This window comes from Erpetoichthys calabaricus, chromosome 12, assembly GCF_900747795.2.
Source record: "Erpetoichthys calabaricus chromosome 12, fErpCal1.3, whole genome shotgun sequence".
Lineage (NCBI taxonomy): Eukaryota > Metazoa > Chordata > Cladistia > Polypteriformes > Polypteridae > Erpetoichthys > Erpetoichthys calabaricus.
The window spans coordinates 128,004,796-128,031,845 of NC_041405.2; the positions used below are offsets into that span (position 1 = coordinate 128,004,796).

The window sequence follows — 27,050 nt, forward strand, 5'->3', positions numbered from 1 at the left end:
ATGCCATCTGCAGCTGAATGGGGTTAAATAGTGAGATTAGGCATCTGAGTAATGCAAGCATGTAACTGTTGGTGTTAAGGTCAGGGGTGTTCTAATGAGAATGTACTCAATACAGGGCTGTTTAGGTGCAATTCGTATGTTTGCTCATTCTGATTGAGGGGATTATGCCAGTTTTGGAAGTTTGGTGCAGCAATATAAAGGAGTGGATTCAACTCTAAGAAAGTGGAAAGGCTGGCACTGACTAAACTGAAGGTCAGATCTCAGATGCTTTTTAATAATTTATGGTTGTATGTCTCAGCATGAATTATGATGCTATGACTGGTCATGAAACACATGGTGTATGTCAGGTTTGAGAATTTCAGTCCATGGTTTCAACCACTGACTCAGGATAATAATAAAAGATGCCAATTTGTGACTAGAGCTATGGGATATGTGGATAGTGCCAGCTACAACAGACATCATGCAGGGACAACTGACATTAAGTGATGAAGCAATTCTCAGATGCGAGCTGACTACTGATGATGAGTGAAGAGGGTTTTTTCAGCAGGGAAGCATGCTAGTCTGGGCTGGCATTGACGCTTCAAGAATTAAAATATTGATGAGGATATGGTAATGTCACAAGTCAGTGATAGGTGGTACTGGGTGACAGGTGCATGTTTAGCACTACACAATGCTATTATTCATTACAATTATCCCACAATTAGAAATAAGATTGAATATGTATGTTTGCAATGTTTTCTCCACTTACTCACGTATTTGTAATAGCATGTCCACTTGTGTAGAAATGTGTGTTATGTAAAAATTACCTCTGACTTGCTGCTTTTACTAGTACTAACCCGTATGGTCTCATCTTTGGAACCACTAACTATAACCTCCTGGGTAACGCTCACAACAGCAGATTGCACCTCCTCATCATGCTCCAGATGGTCAGCATGCATTTGTACCATGGCATTTGGCTTAACCTGTAATGCAGCGATGAAATTCCCATAACCTGTAACAAAAACAAATAAATATAAGTGGACATGTAATGGTCATAGTTTTGATTCTGCACAGTAGGTACAATGGGATGTGGTGGAAATCATACTGTGGAATGAAATGGGATGGTTTTCTTGTACAGACCACTCAAGAGTGTCTGTATTTTGTTATTGTATTCATTTTTCAGACTGGGATGACTGGTTAGACACTTACCTGCACATATGATGGTCTCATCCTCAGAAAGTGCAAGAAGTGACACTGCAGACTCAACATTTTCTACCACATAACGGCCATTGGTAGAAATCTGAAGGGAGGAACAGTAAAAAGAAGTGTCAATGAAAGTGGATGTTTGGGAAAGGCATGAGGAATATTACTCAAGATCTGATATTAAAGTAAGATGCTAATCTACAACTGGAGATCACACAGGGAGAAGCAGAAAGATAGAGTTAAGCATTTGATTGGACAGCACGTGTGATATATAAAAGGGTAGAGCCAGAAGAAGAAAATGACAGTCTGTGAATGAGGAGCATGTGCTGATGGGTGAAGAGGTGGTTGTGAGTGGGAGGAGTGGATCCTTGAAAGATTGTTGACTGGCTGTAATTTAAAGAGGGGTGAAGCCAGGAAAAAAGGAGGGAGGAGGGAGGGTTGCCAGTTTGTTGAAGAGCACTTGGAGGGTCAAAGAATAGTTTGTGATTAGAGGACACCTGTAGAAGACACCTGTCTTGCTATATGGTTGCAAGACATGGATGCTATTCAGTGACCTGAGACAAAGACTGGACTCCTTTGGTACTGTGGCTCTCCGTAAAAATCTTTGGGTACCGTTGGATTGACTTTGTGTCAAATGAGCAGTTGCTCATGGAGTCCCGAATGAGGCACATTATCTGCATTGTGACAGAGCGTCAGTTACGGCACTACAGCCATGTGGCGCAATTTACCGAGGGTGATCCAGCTCATAGGATCATTGTTGGGGACCCGAGTGGCTAGATCATGCCAAGGGGTCGCCCACGTAACACCTGGTTGCAGCAGATAGAGGGTTATTTCCGGAGGGTGGGACGCATGTCTGTCTAGGGGGTTGCCAACCGAGATACCGAGCTGTTTCATCGTGTGGTGGGTGCAGCAATGCACTGCGCCAGTGCATGCTCCCCAACTTGACTTGACTTGACTTGTAGAAGGGTGGAGTCAGAAATAAAGCAATGATAAAAAGATAATGGTTTTATCAACTCTTAAGCTACTCTATAAACTTTAATCATTGCTGAATGTGTATTTTTTCTAATTATTATGATTATTTATTTTATTATTATTATTACTTTTTCTCAATTTGTGGTGGCAATTCCAAGGAGAGAGGTCTTCTGAACTTTGGCATAACTTGCTTTACCTTATGTTTTTTTAAATATTTTTGGAGACCTAATCTAAGTGGTCCAATTATGATTGGAATCACACAAGCTTTTGTGTTCCACATGTACAAGTCCTTAATCTCAAGGTCTTTGTATTTGCTGAGTATTTCTACCTCTTTAACTTCTGTTTGCATCACCTGGAACAGCTATGTCAATGAGTAGACATCGCCCCTTGCTTCTGTCATGGAAAATGATGTCTGGTTGTTTAGCTTCAATGGAACGATCAGTGTTCACAGTCATATAATTTATAACAATGGTGTTGTGAATTTCCCCTTGGGGATTAATAAAGTATCTATCTATCTATCTATCTATCTATCTATCTATCTATCTATCTATCTATCTATCTATCTATCTATCTATCTATCTATCTATCTATCTATCTATCTATCTATCTATCTATCTATCTATCTATCTATCTATCTATCTATCTATCTATCTATCTATCTATCTATCTGTTCTCCATCTCAACAACTTTTCTAGGCTGGTGATTGTACCAATGAGCAGGCACAGGGAGACAAACCTCACAAAACACTGACCAGCGCAAGTTGATAACTATCGTTTTGTGTCAATGAGTGTATGTTTTTTGCACTACCAGCAAGCATTAAGCAACAATATGACCTATGTGGTCTTCTCGTTGCTGGCATATTAACATACATATATCCTGAGAATATTCTTCTGATGATAGAGTGTGTTAAGTGCATGAGCTGCCACGAGGAGACTTTCTGTCTGACACTTCAGCCCAGAGCCTCGCAACCATCCAAAAATCAGTTTCTTTCTGACATAGTTGTTCAAAATCTGTCTGTAGAACTGATCATGGAGTGGTTTTGACAAGAGGTTATTAATTTTTTTGTTGACTAGTAAAGCTTTCATCCAACACTTGATGACCTCAAAACTAGATCCTATTTTCTACCGACAAGTTTTAGAACTGAATTCTCGGAACATGATTTCTTTGCTGATTTTGTCAAGGGGCACTTTCTCCTCTGCTTTTCATGTTTCATGAGTCTGGTATATTTGTCTGTTCCAAGCTTATTTGCTACAGCTGACAACCTCAGAATGTACATTCAGTGTAAATTCAACAGGATATTTCTTACTATTATTATTATTATTATTATTATTATTATTATTATTATTATTATACAATTACTTATTTTTAAAGCATTAAAAATAAAGTGGATTTTACAAGAAGTTGTTTTTATGTTTAATAATTACATTTTTCTGAAAGTACACTGTATTAGAAATGTGGTAAAGCATATGGAGCTGCATGTGTTAAATGAGCTATTTAAATTTCTAATTATGCCAAAACCTACAACACATTGACCTCACATAGAAGTGGGATAAGATGAAGAGGAAGAAGATTTAATAATAATAATACTATATGAAAAAATTGAGAGCTGCTAGCCTATGACTGAACAGTATTTGGTAAGGGGCAGAGCTAGCAGTCTGTTACCATTGAGTACTTCCTGGAGGATGGAGCTTAAAGAGAGAGCAGCCACTCTGTAACTGCAATGCACCTGGTGGGGAGCCAAGTGATACACAAGAGCTGTCAGCTTATGGCTAGAGAAGATTAGCTGAGGGACAGAGTCATGAAAACGAGATGAAAGTCTTTGGCTGGATAATACTCAGTGATGGGCCACCCCAGGGAACTGAATGCTGCCTGTCTGTAAATGGAGAACACTTAGTCAGAGGCAGAGTCAGGAGTGAGAATTTAGAAAGTATGATTGGGGAACACCAGCTGAGGGGCAGAGCCAAGAGAGTGAGAAATGCCAACAAGTGAGTGGGCAGCATTTCCTGAGGGATGAGTCTGATGTGATGGACTGATTCTGCAAGGATTGAGAGTTACATATATGAATAACAAGACAAAGCCACAGTATTGAAATGCACCCATGATTATTTGTAATCAACATGCCAAAATGTAAATGGTTTTGTCGAAGACAGTGTATTTAATGAGAAATGTCACCATATGACTGGATGAATTAATTTGTTTGTACTCACAAGCTGGAAATGTATTAGGTGGTAAAACAAAAGATGCAATAAGAAATAATGTATTCATTTATGACCTTGCTCTTCTTGGTGTTTCCTTCTGTATGTGCCAGCAATGTATTACACAGACTGACTTACCAGAATGATCGATCCATCAACAAATCCTGCAATCACTTGGCCGTGTTTCAAAGGTAGCAAGCAGGCTGGACGAGATCTGTTTAGTGAAAAGGTGTTGGCAGTTTGCCCAGTGCTGCTGTCCCAGACAGTCACAAGGCCAGAATCAGACAGAGAAACAATTGGCTGGGAGCCGGGGATGACAGTGAACTTCGTGCCATCTGTGCTGATGTTGAAGAGCAGGGCCTTGGTGTCCAGGTTCCAAGCATTAACCTGCAAACAATGGATGAGGTTAGTGTTCTTTAGTAAACTCTAATAATAGACATGAGAGGTTTAATTATTTTAACATTATCACCCTCCTCCTCCATGCACATTTTCTTTAAATAATTATATTCCATTCTCTTCTAATTCTGTTCCTCTTAATTCTTCAGTTTGTTATTATTATTTATTTGATCAACATCAGGATGCCTTATTATACTCTAATTTATTTCCAATTGTAGCACACAATTGTTCAGGGTTACACAGTGAGTCAGATACGAGAACTACTGTAAAACAGCATTGTTATTGTTTATAGTCCACAAGGCAACCTTTATGCAATGTAAATGTAAACAATCAGTGCATTTTCATTTTATATGCAGTGGATTAATAAGGTATTCAGATCCCTTCACTTTCTGCACACTTTATTGTGTTGTAAGTTTAATGTTAAATGGATAAATTTGCAATTTTTGCCCACCTTTCTACATTCATTAAGCCATAATGACAAGGTAAAAACATGTTTTCAGGAAAGTTCAAAAACATATTAAAAATGAAAAACTGAATTATCTCATTTATAGAAGTATTCAGACCCTTAATTACTGTAAGTACTTTTCGAAGCCTCTTACAACTTTGAATCTTCTTGTGTAAGCCTTTACAAGCTTTGAACACCAGGATTTGGGCAGTTTACCCCATTCTTCCCGGTAGATCCAGATGGGATCCAGAGCTTGTAAAATGCCATCTTCCGGTCTTTTGTCAGTTTTTCTATGGGGTTTGTTTGGGCTTTGGCTGGGCCACTCAAGGACAACTAGGGATTGTCCTGAAGCCATTCCAGTGTTGTCTTGGCTCTATACTTTGTGTCAGTGTGGGGCTGAAAGGTGAACTGCCATCCCAGTCTGAGGTCGTGTGCACTCTGGAGCAGATTTTCTTCAAGAAGCTCTCTGTATTTGGTTGCTTTCATCCTTCCTTAAATTCTAAACAGTCTCCCTATCCCTGCCACTGAGAAACACCCCTATAGCATGCTGCTGCCCCAACCATGCTTCTCCATAGGAATGGTATTATGCAGGTAATGAGCAGAGCCTGGTCTTCACCAGACATAGTGCTTGAAGTTCTGTCCAAAGTGTTGATCTTTTTCCACATCAAACCAGAGATTTTTTTTTCTCATGCTCTCAGAGTCCATTAAATCCAACTTGGGAAACTTCAAGCAGGAGTTAACCTTAAACATTTGATAGACGGAGTGTTGCTGAGCTCAAGTCATCTTTTTGACATGCTCTTCCATCCCAGCAGAAGACTTCCGAATCTCTGTTAGAGTGACCACTTGACTTTTGGTCACATCCCTTATCGAGGCTGTTCCTGCACAGTTACTTGTCTGGAAGACCAACTCTTGAATGATTCCTAGTGGTTCCAAACCTCTTCCATTTCACAATTACTAAGGCCACTGTACTTCTAGGAACATGCAAAGTTTTACAGATGGTTTAACACTCTTGCCCTTATTTATGCCTCCCCTCAGTTTAATTGTAGAGGTCAACAGAGAGCTCTTTGGATTTCATGGCTTTGTTATTGTCCTGACATGCAGACTGAATTGTGGGACTTTCCATACACAGATGTGTGACTTTTTAAATGATGTCCAATTAGTTCAGTTTGCCACAGATGGGCTCCAATCAAGTTCTAGTAACATCTCAAGGAGAATTAAAGAAAACAGGAGGCACCTGCTTGCTCAGTATGGGGAGGAGTACCGCAGTAAAGTGTCTGAATAATTACATGAAGTAATTATTTCAGTTTTTAAAAAATTTCAAACCTTTTTGAAAACATGTTTTCACTTTATCATTAAGAGTTATTGAGTGTAGATTAGTGGTCAAAAATGACACATGTATTAATTTAAAATCTACAACACATTTAAGTGTGCAGAAAGTGAAAGGGTCTGAATACTTTCTGAATCCACTGTAGTGCTTGTGCCAGAGACCATCATCTTAAGGCACTTTACAAAAAATATAAAAGAACATGAGGAGTAGATATCAAGAGTCCACACCTGGAAGCCTGCACACCAGTAGACAACATTGCTCTGCTCATTCACGTGGAGACCTGAGTGGCCTCCATCACTTCCATGGTCTACTTCTATAGCATACACCTGTTTTCCTGTCAACAGATTCCAGAGGCGCAAGGTGTTGTCCCGAGCTGCTGACACGGCTTGAGATCCTTTGTGGAACAGTTTTGCACACTCCACTTGTCCTGAAGAAAGAGAGGATTTTTTTATAAATAAATAAGAAAAAGGGTCAGAAACATTGACTGCCTATTCCGCTATCTGAAATGTGGTGTGTATGTGGAGGTACTGAAGCTAGAAAGAATACAGGGGAGCAGCTTCTGCCCTGTAACCTCCACTAAAAGAAGAGCTAAACATCTAGGTGGAGGCTTGTATATCACAATTAGAAAGCATTAGGAAATGGGGGGAAAGGATTATGTGTACTAGAAGTGCCAACTGTCTACTGACCAATAGGGTTCACTTCCTAACACCAAAGGGTCAATTTCAGTTTATTCTTTCATAGATCTTATCTAAGTGAGCAGGCTCAAAGTACTCCTCAGATTTACAAATATGAAGTAGAAAAAATAGTAAAACTCTAGTAATATACATAAAAGCACATATAAAAACTGCATATGATCTCAATATCTATGCATCTATTATCTGTATATGTATCTTATAATGCTTTTCCTATCTATCTGCCTTCATAACCTGCTCTGCCTCCACAGACTTAAAGATCAAGGAGCTCAGGAGTATCACTAAGAATGAATCTGAAAACTCCATTCTCTCCAGAGTCTGTTGTGCTGTATTTGTAGGATGCAACCACTCTCTGAAAAGGACACCAGAAGACAAAGAGGTCAGCATGGTCCAGGAAGGTCAGATAGGAGAGTGGGAAACCATCCATCCTGGTTTGGTCTCATCATTCAAACACTATTCATGAGTGGCTGCTGCAGACATACAAGAGGGACTAACATGGTGATGTAATAGACACAGTTGGACTGGCAACACCACCAAAATGGAAGGTCTTGTCTTAGACAGCCAGGCAACCACAACTGCTACTGAGACAGACGGACATCCTAGTTAGGATGAGCACAGCTTCCAGCCTCAGGGACAGGAAAAGTAGACAGAGATAGGGAAATTGCCCCTCAAGAGTGAATATTGCACCAGAACGATAGGTAGCAGTACTCCTCTAGAGTGAGTTTGGTTTGGACACCTGCTGGAGATTGTGTAATGAAAAATATTTTCTGAAGTCATATCTCATACTTTGTCAATCGTCATCTATCTATCTATCTATCTATCTATCTATCTATCTATCTATCTATCTATCTATCTATCTATCTATCTATCTATCTATCTATCTATCTATCTATCTATCTATCTATCTATCATGGTGCCTTTCATTTCTATATATCTATGTATTTATAAACACCATAAAATATTTAAACCTTTATAATCATTCTGGCTCTATGTTTCTAATGGCAGTAGTTTGGTGGTCTCCCTATCTAAACTAGGTCTCAGCTTACTATGACAGAGGTCTAAACATGTTCTACTGACTCACCATTATTACACAAGCCACCTCCCCATCTTATCTACCAGATCATTCAACACTCATCATTACAAATCACATTTCCTTATAGGTCATGCTCTGGCATCCTACCCTTGTGGCCAGTCAGTGTGTGAATCACTTCCACGTCTTCGAGGTTCCATACAATCATCTGCCCATCTTCTGATCCCACAATCATGAGACTGGACTCACAGCAAGCCTCCACTGCAGTGATCCCTGGAAAGTGACAGAATAGGATTATGCACAATTGGGATGATCATCTGTACGTGGTGTTCACTAGTACCTTGAGAGGAACAGATAGGAAACGGTAGCAAATGACAGGAAGAAATAAATAAACATTCAGAATATACTTAAATTTGTTCAGAATATATTGTTACATTTTTACTATTTCTAAGTTTTAAGTGCCTTTAAGGTGAATACATTAAAAGAGGGAAGAGATGGTTACAGGGGAGCAGATGTACAAATCTGCAAAAGAAAACAAAAATCCTGGCCTGATGATCATGATCTTGTATCCACACCTCCTGGTGAGGTGGCTCACCTCATTGCTCACTCCTATTTCATCTTCCATATTTCAACGTGTCTTCTAATTTTGGCCACACCAGTGTGCTACTACTCTTACTTACCAGACCACCAAATACCCTTCATCCTCAAGGGTAAAAGAACACCTTCCTGAAGTCACTTATAATTAAGCCCAGGAAACACTTCATGGTCAATGACAGCTTTAGTTTTTCTACAAGGAACCAGGTTAGAGTTTCTTCTAGTAGCTACTGATGTCTAGCAGATTTCTGCTGCGTTTGAAGGGATATGTTATTAGGCAAACTTCCTACTGCCTGTCCCTTAAAAATGACAACCTAGTACTTATCCCCTCTGAATGGGACTTTGTGCTGCATCCTGTTGGCCAGAAGGCCTATTCATCTTTTCTGAGTCCTTCATAGCCTCACTCTTCCTCTTTTCTAAGGATCAGCCAGCTAAAGAATATGATCAGTGTTGCTGCCTAGACTGCATCCTGCTCTCCAGCTTCCTACAACCCCAAGAGTCCAGCACAGCTACAGGGTTTATCGCCCCCTAGAGGTGTTCTCCACCCTTCACTGGCATCGCCAGTTCTTTGACTCTCTGCTTTGTGCAGGTCCCCACCTCACCATGTGCCAGCTTTTCCTGCCTTGAAACCCTTTGTCTGCTATGTATATTTTTCTCTATTACAGAGTATGTTGATTGCCTATTCAGCATTGTGATTTTTAGTTTAATTTCAACTTTTCATAAACATTTCCTCTTGCATTATAAATGCAATGTGTGTTTGAAATGGGCCCTGGGATGAACTGTTCAGGGTTGCTTTCTACCTACTGTCCATGCCGCCAAAAATCAGGAGTGCATCATTCCTTTATTTTAAGTGTTTGTTTTTTTTATTTTGATGCTTTAATAATTTTTATTGCATCTGCATTGTTTTATTGTGTTTCTATGCATTGTTCATTTTCATTTAGATTTATTTTTTTAATCCTTTTTTGGTCATGTCATCATGTCTCCATTTTATGTGTGCCTTATGTCCTTGCCATTTTAAAGTTTAGGTTGTTGTGATGCTATGCGGTTACAAGACACATAGTTTACATCTCATGAGACCTATGACATGATGGAGGCCATGATTTCAAAAACACACAGTGTTGAAATTTTGATTCAGTTAAAGGAACAATCCTCACAATGGGACGAGCATTTATGGAAATAAACTAGGTAGGAAATAGATTCTGGTTTGAGTTCATTTTATTTCACTTTAATTTGAATTTTTTCCTAAAAGTCAAAGACACAACATATTCAATGTCTCCACTCTTACTATTGATAGAAACAAATCTCCTGTTTTGCCCTCAAAGAAAGACAATGCTGCCACACAATATAAAATGTATTTAATAGGATCCTCTATCTATCCTATTGGTCAATTAGGACAGACTCTGGTCTCCCTGTGACCCTCTGTTGAACTGGGTGGGTCTTATAATCAGAATCAGAGCCTTTACAAAATGTACAAGCACAAAAAGGGTGGTATGGTGGTGTAGAGGTAGCAGTGCCACCTCAAACAAAGGAGTCCAAGGTTTGTGCCCCTTTTCCTCCCTATGTGAAGTTTGTGTGAGTTTCCTTCAGGTGCTCCAGTTTCCTCCTGCTGTCCAAAGACATGCAGATTAGGTGAACAGGTGATATTGTCCCTAGTGTGTGTGTGTGTGTGTGTTTGCCCTGCAATGGATTGGCATCCTGTCCAAGGATTATTCCTACCTTGCTACCTGTGCAAGATGGGATGGGTTCCAGCACCTCCTGTGACCCTGTCTGGATTAAGCGGGTTAAAAAATGATAAGACAATTACAATTTACATATTGGTAAACAAATACAATATCTATAAGAAAATATATGTAGCACAATATTTATGGACCGTTACTAACCCTTCACTATTCAGTTTCTCTTCTTGGTATCTTGATGTGACGCTTGGTGGCAATGCTGTGCTGTCAAGTTGTTCTCCTGCCTATGGAAAAGTCATCTGACATACTGGGAGCCTTGGAATCATTGGATGAAAAGATTCTGTCATCATACTGGATAGCTCAGCACAGACTCTACTGTAGAGTGTCCAGGAATGGGTGGGCAGCCAGTAGACAGAGATCTCCAGGGCTGTGACTGGGCGTGACTTTGTCTATTATACTGACCAAGGGACACTCAGAGGCTTCTTTTCTCCAGGTATGCTGTTGACTGGAGTTTTTGTTTTAGTCTCTTTCATTGTCAACTGGCCAATAGTTCAACAGTTAATTGATGGACGGATACTGCTGGGTTTCATTTATATTAATCAGTTTCAAGCCACTTTCTTTTCCTATCTAACAAATCTGTGCCTTTATATGTGTTAACCCTATAGTTAGTAATTTGCAAAATGTATACTTCCATTTTACCTGAGAACTTGTCACAGTTTTCTGCACTTGCACTCAGTGAAGTACGCTATAAAAAAATAAAATGAACTGGATTGAACTGAGTGTGATTTAAAATGTTGAAATTGTTTGTAAGGTTTCTTTTTTTTCACAGAATGAAGTTAGGGTTTAATGGCTCCTTCAGAATCCTTCAATACATCCATTCTTGCATCCATCCATCATAGAGTCTAAGATCTTGCTCCAGTCATCATACGGTGGTTGAAAAAGAGCTCTAACTGCCGTGATTCTGAATTGAATTGAGGGGGGCTTGAGAATGAGGTGAGATTAATTCTATTTTGTAAATTATAGTAATTAACGTTTCTTTTTTAAAAAGTATATCATGATACAATGAAAATTTAGGAGGAAAAAACAAGTACACTTCATTTAAGATGTAGTCTGTCTTCAAAAAAATAAATGCTTCATCAAATTGTGCAAAAGGCTGTTTAATTCAGATCCAACTTGGACATCGCACACATCTTTCTTTGATGATCTAAAATGTACAGAGATCACAGTCCTAATAATGAGCAATGTCACCAGATACCTGCTTTACTGAGATACATGTTTTGCAGATGCCTCCAGGTCAAACCTTCTAGGAATAAAATGTTTGCTAATTTATCAGAGAGTCATGTACTCACAATAATCCCTAATCTATTTACAGCTCTGCTTGGAATGATACCCAGTGGGACATTACTGCTTAAAGGGTAATCAACTGTGATAACTTACTCAGACTTGTTGGCACGCATGACTTCTCTTGCTCATTATGTGGAGAACACTCGCCTGTCTACTATAAAACTATGGGAAATGGACAAAACTAACACACTGAACCAATTTTTCAAAAGATTTTCCCTCCCACCGCCACCTTCTTCCAATGACCAGTCTTCCTATACCATTCTATCTACATCAACAACTCCTGCCATATCAACTGGAATGGCTAGTGACAAGCCCACCTCTGGCCATCATTATAGGCTATCCATAACTAAAGACTAAGTAAAGAGACAACTGAGGAAGCTACACACAGGAAAAGCTATGGGACCAGATGGAGACAGTCCTCAAGTTCTTAAGGCCTATGCTGACCAACTTTGTGGTGTCCTCTGTCACCTGTTCAGTCTTTCCCTAAGGCTCTTGGAAGTGTCACTGCTGTGGAAAACATCCTGCATTGTTGCTGTTCCAAGGAAGGCAGGTGCCTCTTCACCCACTTCTCAACTTTGCCTCATGAAATTTCATCAACATTCAATCTAGCAAGTTTTTTCTTTTCTGAAGGCTCTCTGGCAGGCTATTTATTCTGAACATTTTCAATGAGGTTCAGTTTCTATTACTAAAGTGTGTATTAGCTATTCTAGAATCACGGATTTATTCTAAATGTATCCAGGGATATAATCTGAATATTCCCCAGAAGTGTATTTTTTACAGTCATCACTCATATTCATTCTGATAAAAATTGCACAAATTTTATGCTGCCCTAGCACCAAAGAAACTTGAAACAACAATAAGTCGTCATCGTGAACACAGTATGTCACCTTTTTTAAAACCTGTTACAGTGGTTTTCAGTGGTCCACCAGGAGGCTGAAAGAATCCGCAGAGAGGAGTCATTGCAGGGTTGGGACACTTCTGAAGCCAGTCACGACACTGCGAACAGAGTCTCCCAATTAGAGATGGATATTTCTTCTCAAAGTAGTGAAGTCTGGAAAATATCTCCACATAGAGAACAGTGGTGTCTGTTGGAAAGAAATGAGAGAATGAATGCATGGGACACAGAAGCAGTGCACTTCATGAAATCTTTAACGCTTTATGCCAGAGAACTGAGCATTATCAGAATTCTGCATTCCAAAAGGTAATCCAAATGTTAGCAAGCATACAAACAGCATTAAGGGGTATGCTGTGAAACAACAGGATGTTCCTAACAAACCCATTAATATATCATATTGCGTCCCACCGACTCTCTACTTTGATTAAGGGCTAAACCAATGCCTTCAGTTATAACACGTGAGGTCAGTAGGGGGAAGTCTTGAGAAATCCACTGGACCCAGAATAAACCCTACTGGCTAAAGGTTTAAAATAATTAATGTAAGGCATTAAAAATATGGAGGGAAACAAATTAACACAACAATCAGCGAAAATAATACTGCACAATAACATGCAGTGAATACACTTGATTTGATCATACATAGTTTTCAACATCTTTCTCTGTACGTTTAGCATTCGTTTGCTCAGAGGTTGATGCGCTTGCTGCTTCCTGAGCAGCTCTTCTTTTCTCCATCCTAGCGGCCCGCTTCTTCTCTTCTTCCGTCGGCATCTTTTCACGTTAAAACTGATTAAGTGAGTGTTTGGGTTGCAATTATTTAGTGCGTTTTCCTTAATTTTTCACTTAAGCTGGCAGTTAAGTCTTCAATCTGCCTCAAGAATGATTTAAGATATGAAGAGGTAGGGGAAGTGATGGCGAAGGTGGTAGGGATGAGCACGGCGCCTGTATGCATGCACCGCATGGTCACCCTGCTGGCTGCTGCCGAGAGTTGAATCAACTATAAATAAAATAAAAATAAAAAGAGAAATAACCTTGGAGGTCAATCATCACCCCAAAAACGGATAGTAGACATTACGTAGTATATGTGTACCAAATTTCAGGTCAATACGTCAAACGGTTTGCGAGCTACAGGTGATTTAAAATCCTAGACAGACAAACGAACAGCAATAGTAGTTATATAAGAAGATACCTCTGGATTAAGTAATATTAGTTCTCTGTGCTTCAACAATCCTCCCTCCTTTATTTTATCAATTTCTTACTCATGATGACCTTCCACCAGTCAGATATTTGTCTACCTTCCACCTGACTCTTTTTTAGTTTAATTGAATGGTAGGAGAATAGGAACTACTGTATATATCCTCAATCTGATACTACAGTTCCCAAGATCCTGTGTTCTGTACCCAAGCCCTGCAGTTGTATGCTTACAGCTCCCTCTAGTGGCCCCAGGAGTTCCACTTTAGTAGCATGCGCAGACATTTTAGTGGGCAGTGGATCAAAAGGGTAGAAGGGGCAACACTGATCTTTCAGTAATAAAATCTTAACATAATAAACCCTTTTGCTTTCTAGTTGTTTTCATGTTTTGGATTTTATAGCAGGTGGCACGGTGGCGCAGTGGGTAGCGCTGCTGCCTCGCAGTTGGGAGACCTGGGGACCTGGGTTTGCTTCCCGGGTCCTCCCTGCGTGGAGTTTGCATGTTCTCCGCATGTCTGCGTGGGTTTCCTCCCAAAGACATGCAGGTTAGGTGGATTGGCAATTCTAAATTGGCCCTAGTGTGTGCTTGGTGGGTGGGTGTGTTTGTGTGTGTCCTGCGGTGGGTTGGCACCCTGCCCAGGATTGGTTCAGGCCTTGTGCACTGGGATTGGTTCCAGCAGACCCCCGTGACCCTGTGTTCGGATTCAGCGGGTTGGATAATGGATGGATGGATGGATTTTATAGCAAAATCTTCATTTTGGATCTCATATTTTGATAGATTGAAATGACTTCACCTTTGTTAATAGTGACTATGGGGCTCCACCCCCCTGCTCATTTCACTCACCCACCCCCGGGTTTGGTTTACCAGATATACAATTTAAAGAGATTGTTATTTTCATGGGAATTGTTACATATGCATTATTTTCACTTTTAGTTTAAAACTTTTGTAAAAACAATACTTGTCCTTTATTTCCGGCCCTGGACTTTGTTACATCTCTTTCTTGCAGGACATATAATGCTGCTCGCGTTGTGAAGTGGGGGCTTAATGTACGCTAATGAGATGCAGTCGGATCATCTGCTGGCTTCTTGCTGCTGGCGAGCTGCATTTTCTGCTTGTTGCGCTTTGTGTCGATCATTTCAAAGCCTGTACAGCAGCTGTCCTTTTGCCACTTTGCATCTCTGCCACTCGCGTTGTGAAGGAGGTAGGGGGGTTTGGCTGAACGCACACTAAGGAGAAGAGGTCGGATCATCTGCTGGCTTCCTGCTGCTGCTGCTGGCAAGCTGCATGTTCTGCTTGTCGCTTGTCATTGTTTTAAGAGCTGGGAGCACATGATGTCTGTCTGCCAAATGCATTCCAACAACTGCTAGGTTAGATGTCCGTGAACTTGTTTTAAATGTTGACTCACTGCCTTGTCTTGCGTGACGTTAAAGTGTCTCTCGTGGGATGTCAAATTGCAATCTCTTGGCACCAAGTCTCATGTTTAAGGTCCCCGCTCTGCGCTCTGCGGCCAATCTCTTTTATCTCACGGGTCTTTAAAGTGTCTTCCGAGTAAGATCATGTCTCGTCTCCCTGGGTGCTCTAATCACTGAGGGGTGTTATATTTCGGCCAGGGTTCCTCCCCCAAGCTGGGCTTAAATCCATGTGTTGTATCCTTTTTGTTCATCATTGAGTCATTTATTTATGTTGATGTTACTTTTGTTAATCATCTATCATATTATCTTAACCTGTGTTATATACCATGTAGTTTGTGGGTGAAATGGGGCCACCTGCCAGTCACTGCCAGGAACTACCCTTCGTTGTATATAACCAGAGGGTCTCCCACAGTTCCTGGCAGGTTATTTCGAATGAGTTAGGGAGTCAGTGAGTTTCTTGTGGTTTTTCTGTGCTTGTTCTATTTTCAGTTTTCTGGATTTTTAGACATTATTGCTCTGTTTATTGACCACTCTCTAGATACTGTTTTGGATTTTGTTTTCTTTTAGATTTGCTAGTAACAGGAATTGTATGCCTTTTGTTCCCTTCAGACCTTCACTGTATTTATTACAGACCATTTTTCTTGTGAAAAATAAATATTTTTATATTTAAAGGGTTTTTGTTTGCCCTTGGTACTATTAGTGGGGTTTGATGGTTTCCCTCTCTACTACTTGGGATTAAGTCATAACAAAGGGAAAGGGCAGAGGCTACCTCTGCTACCACGCCTTTGTGCACTGTTATAACTTAATGGAATATATTCCACCCAAGCATTTTATATATGTTCCTTACTTCATGTGGTTTGTAGTGATGGGCAAGAAAAAAAATGTAACTCTTGTCATATAGAACAGACAGAATAAGGGTCTATGGAGAACAATGTTGGACCACAGCAAATAATATTAAAACCTCCATGAAAAAAATCTCACATTACTCGTGTCACATAATCCACATGTCAAGTCTTCCACAAAAAGCAAAATGAATGCATTTCAGGCTAAAATATTGTTAAATAAATTCAGAGTATGCAGGCAGAAGACGTGCATTAACATGGAATCAAGCTTTTGAACTGAAGACAAAACTCTTGACAAATGAATGAACAGTAAACACAGGGCTTCAATTCAATCCCCAGTGAACATGTCTCCTTTGTGTGCATCTGGAGGATTTTATTTAACAATGTTTTACAAGAAAATACATGTGTTTTGCTGTTGTAAACATACAACTGAATGACTTGATATGTGGATATTGTGACATAAGTAAAATGTTCATTTTTGTTGTGGTCCTGCTTTGCTCTCCATAGACACTCATTCTATGTATCAGAAAAATTCTTATCTCTGTGCTACAGAAAAATATAAGATTAAAACTTTTTCTTGGCCATCACTACAAATCACATGGGATAAGAAATGTATTTAAGTGAAGTACTCCTTTAAGGATGAGGCAACTGTCAAGTCACCTGCAGATCATACACCTGGCCAGACCTCCCTTCTGCCATGTAGTGCACTATGGCATTCCTTTCCTATAATCCTTCGTGACCCACTGTCCTTCCATTATTTTACACCCTCAAGTAATTATGGTCTGACTGCACTGACACGTCCAGACAGGCAGTCTTAGTCAATGAAGGTTTGAACTTTTATAGGTCTGTCTCTCATCCTGAACTGTTAGACAACAACCACATTCCCAGTCCAGACTGGATTTCTTCCACAACAGTACAGGATATAATTTTCAAAGTAAACATGAAATGCCTGCTGCAGACACAATACATTTAAGCTCTCCAGAATGCTACAATGGCAAATGTTTGGCTTGTTGGAACAAACATAATGAAAGCCAAGAGTTAAAAAAATGATATTTTTCCCAATCTTCAGATGCCACATTGGAGACATGAGAAGTAAGGAGTAGAACAAAGGGACTGAGACATTCCATCAAGTACCAGTCCTAATAAGTACACAGTGAAGTTAGTTACAGTTGTACTGTATTTTAAATTTGGCAGTGAGGTTTTACTCACCCATTTTTCCTTCAATAAAATCAATGGTTGGCTTGAAAATTAAGAAGGTGTCTCTGATGAGCCGCACCTCTGGGCAGTTGACCTGTTCATAGCACATGGACAAGTCTTCAATGACGCTCCTTATCCCACAGGTATCTGTTTTACAGACTAACCAGTCCATATTGCCTGTGAAGCAATGAGAAAGAGGGTCAGCTCTTGATGTGGTCACTGCAGAAAAATGAGTGGGCTCATAGTGAGAAGAATATCAATGGCAAACATACAGATAAAGAGACTTGGCTGGAGACCTGCTTTGAGTCAAGAAGAAATAGAAAGGTTAATGTGTGGATTTTATTCAGATGCAGTGATTACAACATATAAAGGACAGGAGACGCTTTGTGTTATGTTTAAACCAGGGTCACTACTCTGTCTTCTGTGTAAATTCCTTTTTTGTGGCCTATTTGATCCTTTCTGGTCCTTTGGTTATTATCATTTATGTTGTTGTTGTTTATATTTATTATTTGTATAATTGTGTATTTTTTATCAGTTGTGTTTATTGTTTGGTTTGTATGTGTCAATGTTTGTTTTACCATGTCTCCCATGATTTCTGAGTGGTTCCTCAAGAGATGGGGCTACCTGTCAATCTCCGTTACGAACAGCTCCAAACACTATAACACATAAATGGAAAATATAGTCCCTAGAAGAACATTGAATGCACTTGGTGCTGGTAAGTTCTCCTCTTAACGTTGATCGCTATCTCTTTGGATTTTCTGCTATTTTTAATTTTTTGGCTCTGTTTTATGATTTTGACATATTGGGAGAAGGATGCTAAAAATAGAGCTGCCAGGGAAGAGGAAAAGAGGAAGGCCTAAGAGAAGGTTTATGGATGTGGTGAGAGAGGACATGTAGGTGATGGGTGTAACAGAACAAGATGTAGAGGATAGTAAGATATGGAAAAAGATGATCTGCTGTAGCAACCCATAACAGGAGCAGCCAAAAGAAGAAGAAGATTAATGTAATGGGACTTGGTTACTGTAGATTGCCTTTTTAGGCAATTAATTTTTTGTTCGTTTGAGCATTTTGCTGTATTTTTCTAAAGTATTTTCTTAAATCGATGTTTAATTTATAAAGAAGGATTCCTCATTTGCCATTATTGTGATCAGTCTGGAGGTTTATGGTACCCTTCACTTGTGGGGCTTTCGCTGTATTTTTTGTGATATGTATAATATTCATTGCCAGCTCTCCATTTTTGGGGCTGTTTCAGCTGAAGCCAGCAGATAATATTTAAGGCCTGGCTGGACTAGTGAGCCTCTACCAGACAGAACAGTAAAGATCCTGGCCTGCTTCTTGAATGAACTGTGGAGGCCTCACATGTTTTGCATTGGAGGAAACTCCAATCACAACAGAGTGCACCACCAGCAAAAACTAAAATCCATGCTCTGAAAAGTAGAACTACATTACTTACAGCGATTTTTAAGAGATGTGGATGGATTTTTTGTGAATATTGCAATACCCTAAATAATTAAGTACCTCTCAGTGTATCCATAAAAATGCATCATTTACAGGATATTAAATGTAAATTGGTTAAAGCCTTATCCTTCCTGGCCAGAATCAAAGATTTGGAAGATTATATTTTTTTAACCAACCTGATTTTGTCACTATAATACAAAGCCAAGTGCATACAATGTACCATTAGGGACTGCAGTTCCCATGAGCCTTTATAGGGCAGGGAGCAGAAACTGACAGGTGGCCATTCCTCTTGAGTAAACATCCACAAATCATAAGAGACATGGCAGAACAAGCATTGACACATACAAAGTAAACAATAAACAAAACTCATTGAAAAGACATAATTACACAAATAATAAGCATAAGACAGCAATAATATAAATGATAATTTACAATGGACCAAAAATGAACAAAAAGGACAGAAAAAAGGAATTTAAAACATAAGTCAGTGTAGTGACCCTGGCTTAAACATAACACTGTACTACTTCAGAACAAACTTCAGAACAAAAACAAGGAAACCAAAGTACCAAAATAAAATGAAGTAAAAAATAAAAAATAGAAAGCAGGGAGGAACTTACAGTGCTTAGTTAAATATTAAAGAATCAAAACTTGGTCATCTGTCTGGGGTTGCCACAGTGGATATTGAGCCCCCGTCTAACACATGGAATGGCTCATTCAATTACCTACCTAAAATTACCACGCTACAACAAACCCTTTTATCTACTGACCACCACCAACACCTGGCCACTGTCACTCTTAACAGTCAAGTGTGTGTCCTTCCTCTCCTCTCTCTGGCAGGGACAGGCCCTTAAGCCCCATCCAAAGGTCAATGGCAGACATACTTAGGAGTCACCCACAAGGTCAGGTGGAGTTTTCTCTGTGCTCCAGGAATACAAAGCCAGAGCTGCACCAGGAAGACTCTGTTGTCTGTGCACCACTGAGCCCCCTGTAAGATATACAGATCTCAGTCTCGAGGCTGCATTTATTGTCGAAAATACAGAATGGACTCAAATATTCTTTCATGTGACCATCTGCTCTTTAAAACAAAAGTTCATATCTTTGATGCTTGCCTACAGAGTAGTCAATAGGCCAGCACCTGTATGTATGGAGACTCTTCTGAGGTCCTTTCCTTCTTCTCGACCACTCAAGTCTACTGGTGAACAGCATCTGAAGATGCCACCTCTGCATGGCATTAAATCTCAACCTAGACTCTTTTCATGCGTAGCTTCTAGTTGGTGGAATGAGTTGTCCAACTCCAATCAAAATTCTGACTACCTCAAAGTGCTTAAGAAGCATTTGAAGATTCTCTTGTTTGGTGAATTTCTGTCTAACTGATATTCACTGTTAGATTTTCATAACCAAATAACTGTAACTATTTTTCATTATTTTCTGAACTCTTCAATTGTGGTGATCAATTTTGTAACCTTGTCCTGTAACACTTGTTCCTAAAATGCTTCCCAGACCAGGGTTTACTTGATTATGTTGACCTCTTTTGCAATTTGGCTACATTATTACTGATGTTGTTTTAAATGTGTTCTATAAATAAATGGAGATTGACATGTTTTCTCATAGAGTTGTCCCTTCATGTAGCCTTATAGTGCATTCCCAGTATTTTGACACACAACACCACTGCCAGTGGACCAATTATTACACAGACATGTAAAGTTGTGTTACTATTGCCAGTGCACACATTCCTAGGGCCTTGAAAGGACCTATCCCTTGTCATTTGCCACCTTTTTCTGAAAGCACTTTCCCTCCTGATGAGACTCCCTTCTACAGCAGTATGGATCACTAATCACTGAAAGGACATGCTGCACTAGCTGAGGCATCTTGAACTTAGCAGCTGTCCTGGGAGAAGGAATGGACAGACATGGACTGATATTTAGTGGCCGAGCCCAGAGATTAATACATCGGTCAAAACTGGTTTGGCTAGTGGAGATGGAGAGGCTTTGAAAAGTTGTTAATTTCTCCTCACCAATCACATCACGTTTCAGCTCCTCGATACGGCCAGCATTAAGCAGATGATATGGCATCTCACGAAGTTTCCTTAGATTGGGGACATTCTCTGAGAACCACAGAGGCTGTGCTGCCACCTGGACGAGAAAGGCATAAAGACTTCTAAGAGACCATTCCTTCTATTGAGCAACAAAAACATGTGACTTTATAGATTTCTGGGGGTCATTAATGCCGAGTGTACAGAGTGCAGTGAAATTCTCAGTTATGACCCATACAAGCAAGAGCGAAAATGTATAGTTACTAACTTCAAAAAAGTGGGTATATATAAGGCTGGATTTTGTGGGCCAATCTCCTGTTGATTGTACCCAGAACCTGGGCTTATTATAAACATGGTGTGCCAAACATAACAGCGGTACCAAAATAGTGAGATAGGCCATCATGTTGCATCTTTTGAGATAATTCTATACGGACCTTTCTGTCAGGTTTCAGATTTATCTTGAGTGAAGGAAGGGAGATGGCCTTTTTCTCTCCTCTACTCCATTTTCCTTGGAAGAAATCAGCCAGGATGTGGTGCAGCAGGGTCCTCTGCTCCTTGGAGAGATATCTTTTCTCCACTGTTTCTGTGAACTGCCTACAATTGAAAGAAGAAGTAGATAGCTGGATCTGTAGTGGGGTCAGCATTGTAAAATTCTACATAGGAAAATTTTGCCACATTCCATTATTATGTAGCCCTATGGTCGTGGAAGAGAATAGCAATGATCCACAGTTTGACCCTTCTGCCTTATCCATTAGGCAGATGTTAGGGTCTTGTAGGTTTTACTTTCTGCTAGTCTATTCCTCTCAGCCCTCTCTGCCTTGCAGCTTTATTCCACAGACCCTCGTGCAGCCCCCAGTATCATTCAGTCTATCTACAAACATATTCTATTTTGTATTCTAGTGCCTAGTCCATTTGTGTCATATCACAATGTAAATTAGCTTCACTACCGCTATCCTGACCATGTAATATGTCAACGTCTTGCAGAGTGCATGTGTAAAAGCCTTGTGCCGTACGTTTTTCTTCAAGCCTAAACCTGTTGGATTCAGATCTCAGCATGCTGCAGCTCTAAAGCCTATTAGTCTGATTTTGCTATATCACAGTGTTATTTGAAAATTAGAAAAACTTGTGAAGAGAACAAACCATTCAACCCAACAAAACTCTCCAGTCCTATCCACCTAATCCCTCCAAAACAACTTCAAGTCAAGTTCTGAATATTCCTACTGCCCACCACACTACTTGGTAGCTAATTATATGTATCTGTGGTTCTCTATGTAAAGATAAACTTAATAACATTTATGTGAAATTTATCCTTAACAAGTTCCCAACTATGTCTCCGTGTTCTTATTGAACTCATTTTAAAATAACAGTCTCGATCCACTGTACTAATTTCCTTCATAATTTTAAATACAGTACTTCAATCACATCTCCTCTCAATTTCTGTTTGCTTAAACTACAAAGGTTCAGCTTCTTTAGAACTTCCCTCATAACTCATATCCTGCCATCCTGGAATCAGTCTAGTCGCTCTTTTCTGGACTTTTTCTACTGCTGCTATATCTTTTTTATATCCTGGTTTTCTCTTAACTATTCATTGCTACACATGCTAGTCATTTATTTACTGACTTGCCACCTTTTGCAACTGCCTTCTCCATATTCTGCCTCATGCTTTCCCACACAAACATCACAGGCTTGAATACAAGCACCTTTTCCAAACTGTCATCTACCTTTTTTCCTGTGCAGGCAAAAAGAAGCAAAAAACACTCAAAAGGAAAAAAGTTTTACAAATTACCACACAGCTCCTTAGCCGCAACCAAATAAATAGGGTATACTGGAGTACATTTTTTTTTAATTAGTAACACAAATGCACTTAGCACTCCTTCGGTTTCGGCTCTCAAGGATGACAGCGGTACGTCAGTCTCTCCAATCTCCAATACTTATTTATGCAGCATTATTGCTTACCAGCCTAACCCTGTCAGATGTCTGTGTCTTGTAGTTGTTATGCCTAGCGAGTGTTGTCCTTTTAGATCTCAGTTTTGTAAAGCTTTACAGCCAACTATCCCAATCCAGTCAGATCCCAATGTCCTATAACTATAATTCCAAGTATGTTGTAAATTCCTTTTCTCTGTCCTTTTTGTTCATTTTTGGTCCTTTGTTAATTATTGTTTATATTATTGCTGTCTTATCCTTATTATTTGTATAATTATGTATTTTCAATGAGTTTTGTTTATTGTTTATTTTGTATGTGTCAATGCTTGCTCTGCCATGTCTCTTATGATTTGTGGATGCTTACCCAAGAGGAATGGCCACCTGTCAGTTTGCAGTGTTCTGCTGCCTCACCACCGTACTCTTGTCAGATTTCCATGCTTTGAGCCACCTTGTTCAGCAGTACTATCCATTTAGTACATACTGACCCTCAGCTTTATAATCAGACTGCAGTGTCATGCATGCAGCTATAATGCCTAGTAGTTTCATCCTGATAGACTGCAGTTTCCAATAGCTGTCATGCCTAACAGCCTTCCTGTCATATCAAAGTGTTCTGCAAGCATATGCTGTCTACTAACTTGATTGTGTCATTTTTAAGGTCCTGCAGCACACATGTCAAAGCCTGATCCTGTGAAACTGCTATGTCTTGCAGACAAAATGCCTGCCAACATAATTCTGTCAAATTTCAGTGCCTTTCAAATTTAGTGCCCAGTAGAATTATTCTGCCAAGTTATGGTGTTGTGCAATTTGGCAACCTAATAGCCTGATCCTATCACATTTCAGCATTCTGTATCTTTACTTCACTCAGTTTGATCTCAGTGTTTTGGACCATTATTCCTGCTGTAATGCCTTTAAATGTGATCCTGTCAGATGTTCTAAGATTTTAATTCTTAATAGTCTTATGCTATCAGATGTCATCATCTTGTAGCTGTGATGCCTGTGGTCTGATCCTGTCAGGTCATAATGTTGTATGATTTTCTTTCCTGCTAGTTATGTGCACAGTACAAAGCCTGCTTAGTTGTTTCCTGCCAGACAGGAGTTTTCTGGGACAGTCATTCCAGATAGCCTCATTCTGTCAAATCGCAATGTTCTGCAAGGTTTTGGCTTACTATGATAAATCTCACTGTCCTGGTAGCATACCTGCATTAAAGCTTGATTCTGTCAAACATCTGTGTCATGCAGACTGGCTCCCCAGTAGAATAATTCTGTCAGATCTCATAATGCAGGTGAAATATTCCTGCCAGTTTATGGTGCCCTGAACCGTTATTGTGTGCCATGTTACATTTTAGGATTCTGCTGCTTTACTCCACTGATCATCATTATGTCAGATGTTGTTGCATCATTTGATCATTCCACAAAGACTAATTTTGTCCACTATATTATACATTTTCAAAGTAAGCTAGACTTTCCGGGTCAGTTTGCACATTTTTCAGCTTTATTCTATAGAAATGAATCTAGTCCTCAATGTCCAGAGCCAACTAGTCTAATACTATCAGATCTAAATGTCCTTCAGCTGTAATGCCTAGATGTCTGATCCTGCCAGAATGCAGTGTCTGCATCTTAATCTCATAAAGAGTCATCTGTTCCTTATGAACAGCATCTTTACAGTCCACTAGAATAATCCTGCCAGATCTGTGTCCTTCAATGCCAGGTCCTGCTAAATTGTTTCTCAGAAATTGCAGTATACTATAACTTCTTTTTCTTCCAAACATATCACATCAGACCTCAGTGTCCTGTAGCTGAAATACCAACTAGTCCCATTTTGTCAGATCCCAGTGTTCCACTGCTTTACTTAAAGGAACAATTGGAATCCACTTTACCAATTCGTTTCATAACTTTATAATCTTCAATCATGTCATTACTAGCCTTCACAGAAAGACACTGAGATCTGATATGACCAAGTTAGTACGCAGTCATTCTGCAAGATGCAAATGTCTAACAGGATTAGGTATCTATTCATTTTTTGCTACAAGATTGTGAGATACAACAAAGTCAAGCAAAAGGCAGTAAAGAATGTTTTGTATGTTCTAATGTTCTACTCTGATCCTGTTAGATTGCACTGTGCTATTCGTTTACTTTCTACTAGCCCAGGGGTGAGCAAAGTCAGTTCTGGAGGACAGCAGTGCCTGCAGGTTTTTGTCCCAACCCAGTTGCTTAATTAGAAAACAATCCTTGCCGATTATTCAATTTCATGACATGCTATTGCTTTAACTCTGCTATGTCAAGTCATTCTCATAACCAAGATTTTTTTTTTTCTTTCTAAGGATATCATCCAAATGATGTGAAGTCTAAAACAGATGGGTAATTCTCAGTCCATCACTTTTTTCTCTTCACTTTTCTTCCAAGTGTTTAATTAAACCCAATAGTGCATGATAAATACACACAGGTGTAAATGGAAACAAACTACATGGAGAAATGCTGGTTTCTTTTGTCTAAGTGCTAATAGGGAGCAATTAAAAACTGAGAATACAGCTGTTTAAGCCTAAAATAAGCAACGAAGGCTCAAAATCTTAACGAGCGAGACCACTAAAATGAAGCAGAAGTGTTACTTCAGCAATAAGTGCTTCTTATTAAGCATTTGGGTTGGAGCAAAAACCTGCAGCCACTGCAGACCTCCAGGAACAACTTTGCCCACCCCTGTACTAACCTAACCCTGTCACAACTCTGCTGAAGTGTCTATTAGTCTTTTCTTTTCACATCACAGTGTTAGAGCTTCAAAGCTTCACAGATTATCCAACAGTTATTCTCAACTTTTGGGGGGGGGGGGGGGTTCCAGTCCAGAGGAGTCACAAAAAGACTGAAAATTAATTATAACATAGCTGTGAGTGTACTCAAATCACTTTAAACCAAGCCAGAGCAGGAATGTGAAACCTAAGCCCCCAGATTGAATCCAGTTCTAAAATCTTTTAAAAGTGGCCCGCTTAATCAATATTCAAAACTTGTTTAATGTAGCCTGTAAGGACCAGTAATTTTTATTAGACCCCCTTTGAAATGTGTTTCATTTATGGACTGTATCCATGTTACACAAATTCACTTTAAGCCATGGTTCAGTGCTGTATCGAACATCCTCTCCTCCTCCTCCTCCTCCTCCTCCTCCTCCCTCTGCAGATTGGAAGATGATGGGTGAAAGACGTCCGATGTCACTTCTGGCTTCCAACCTCCTGGAACTGCCCCTACTACTGTTGTGGCTTGGGTGCCCAAAAGCACAGATGTCCTAAAAATACCTTCAAAAATTGCCCTCTGGGGGAGGATTAGGGGGAGTATTACTTGATAAAAAAGGGACCTAGAAAAATCTTTATAAAATAGAAGATTTACTTTTACAAAAGTCTCTGTAGTCCAATATGCTCCTAAAAGCACAAAAGGAATTGCCTGAGGAGGCAAGGTAATCCACAACAAACACAGTCCAAATATAAAATCCCTAAGTGAAGTCAAAAACAGAGCATAGGTTCAAAAAATCCATCAAAAAGCACAGCAAAATATAAGTAACACTCCACTTTCTAGCACATTTGGAATGGACCACCAGGATCTATGGAAGGCCCTCAATATATAGGGTGCAGGGCAGTTCCTGGTGGTGATTGGCAGGTGACCTGTTGGAGGACCACCTATGAAACACATGGGACATAACCATGGCATTTTCCAGTTTCAAATAAACTCAAACAATAATGTACATAATAAACAAAAGAAACATTAATATAAATAAATGGCACAAAACAGACAAGAAACAAAACTTTGAACCCCAGCCAGGGAAGAAATGCTGGTTGACACATGACATCCACTTGTTCAGCCTCATAACCGGCTCTACTGCAATTAATTAGAAGCTCCTGTCTGAAAAGACATTCCGCTTGAAAAGCATGTTATTTGTTTTTGTCTTTCTCCATCAATCATGCAAGGTCACCTGTGGTTCCCGCAACACTTTACAATCTCTTTTTGTGCTTTATTCTACAGTTTATAGTTTAGCTGGATTACCTTTACAACTGAAATAAAATGTGTGTCAACATCATGCCTAGGTAGAGATTGGATGGACTCCCGATATATACACAGCAGTTTGGGGTTTAGCAGTTGCTCACGTTTATCTGCGCAGCTCAGTACACTGCAGATACTAACCTGTATTTAAAATAGCAAAGGGCTGCTAGTAATAACCCAACAAGAAAAAGCGAAAAGAAAAGAAGGTGACATATCTTCGTTCCATAAA

General features: G+C 39.7%; 1 protein-coding gene across 1 annotated transcript in view; it reads right to left on the bottom strand.

Moving 5' to 3' along the window:
• The window catches only part of nwd1 (NACHT and WD repeat domain containing 1), a 59,419-nt gene that overhangs the window by 8,888 nt on the left and 23,481 nt on the right, over nt 1–27,050 (bottom strand). The window contains 9 exon segments of the mRNA XM_028816147.2: nt 837–991; nt 1,189–1,279; nt 4,488–4,736; nt 6,745–6,944; nt 8,390–8,512; nt 12,741–12,938; nt 17,401–17,565; nt 20,861–20,978; nt 21,313–21,472. Coding sequence (XP_028671980.2) covers nt 837–991; nt 1,189–1,279; nt 4,488–4,736; nt 6,745–6,944; nt 8,390–8,512; nt 12,741–12,938; nt 17,401–17,565; nt 20,861–20,978; nt 21,313–21,472 — 1,459 coding nt within the window.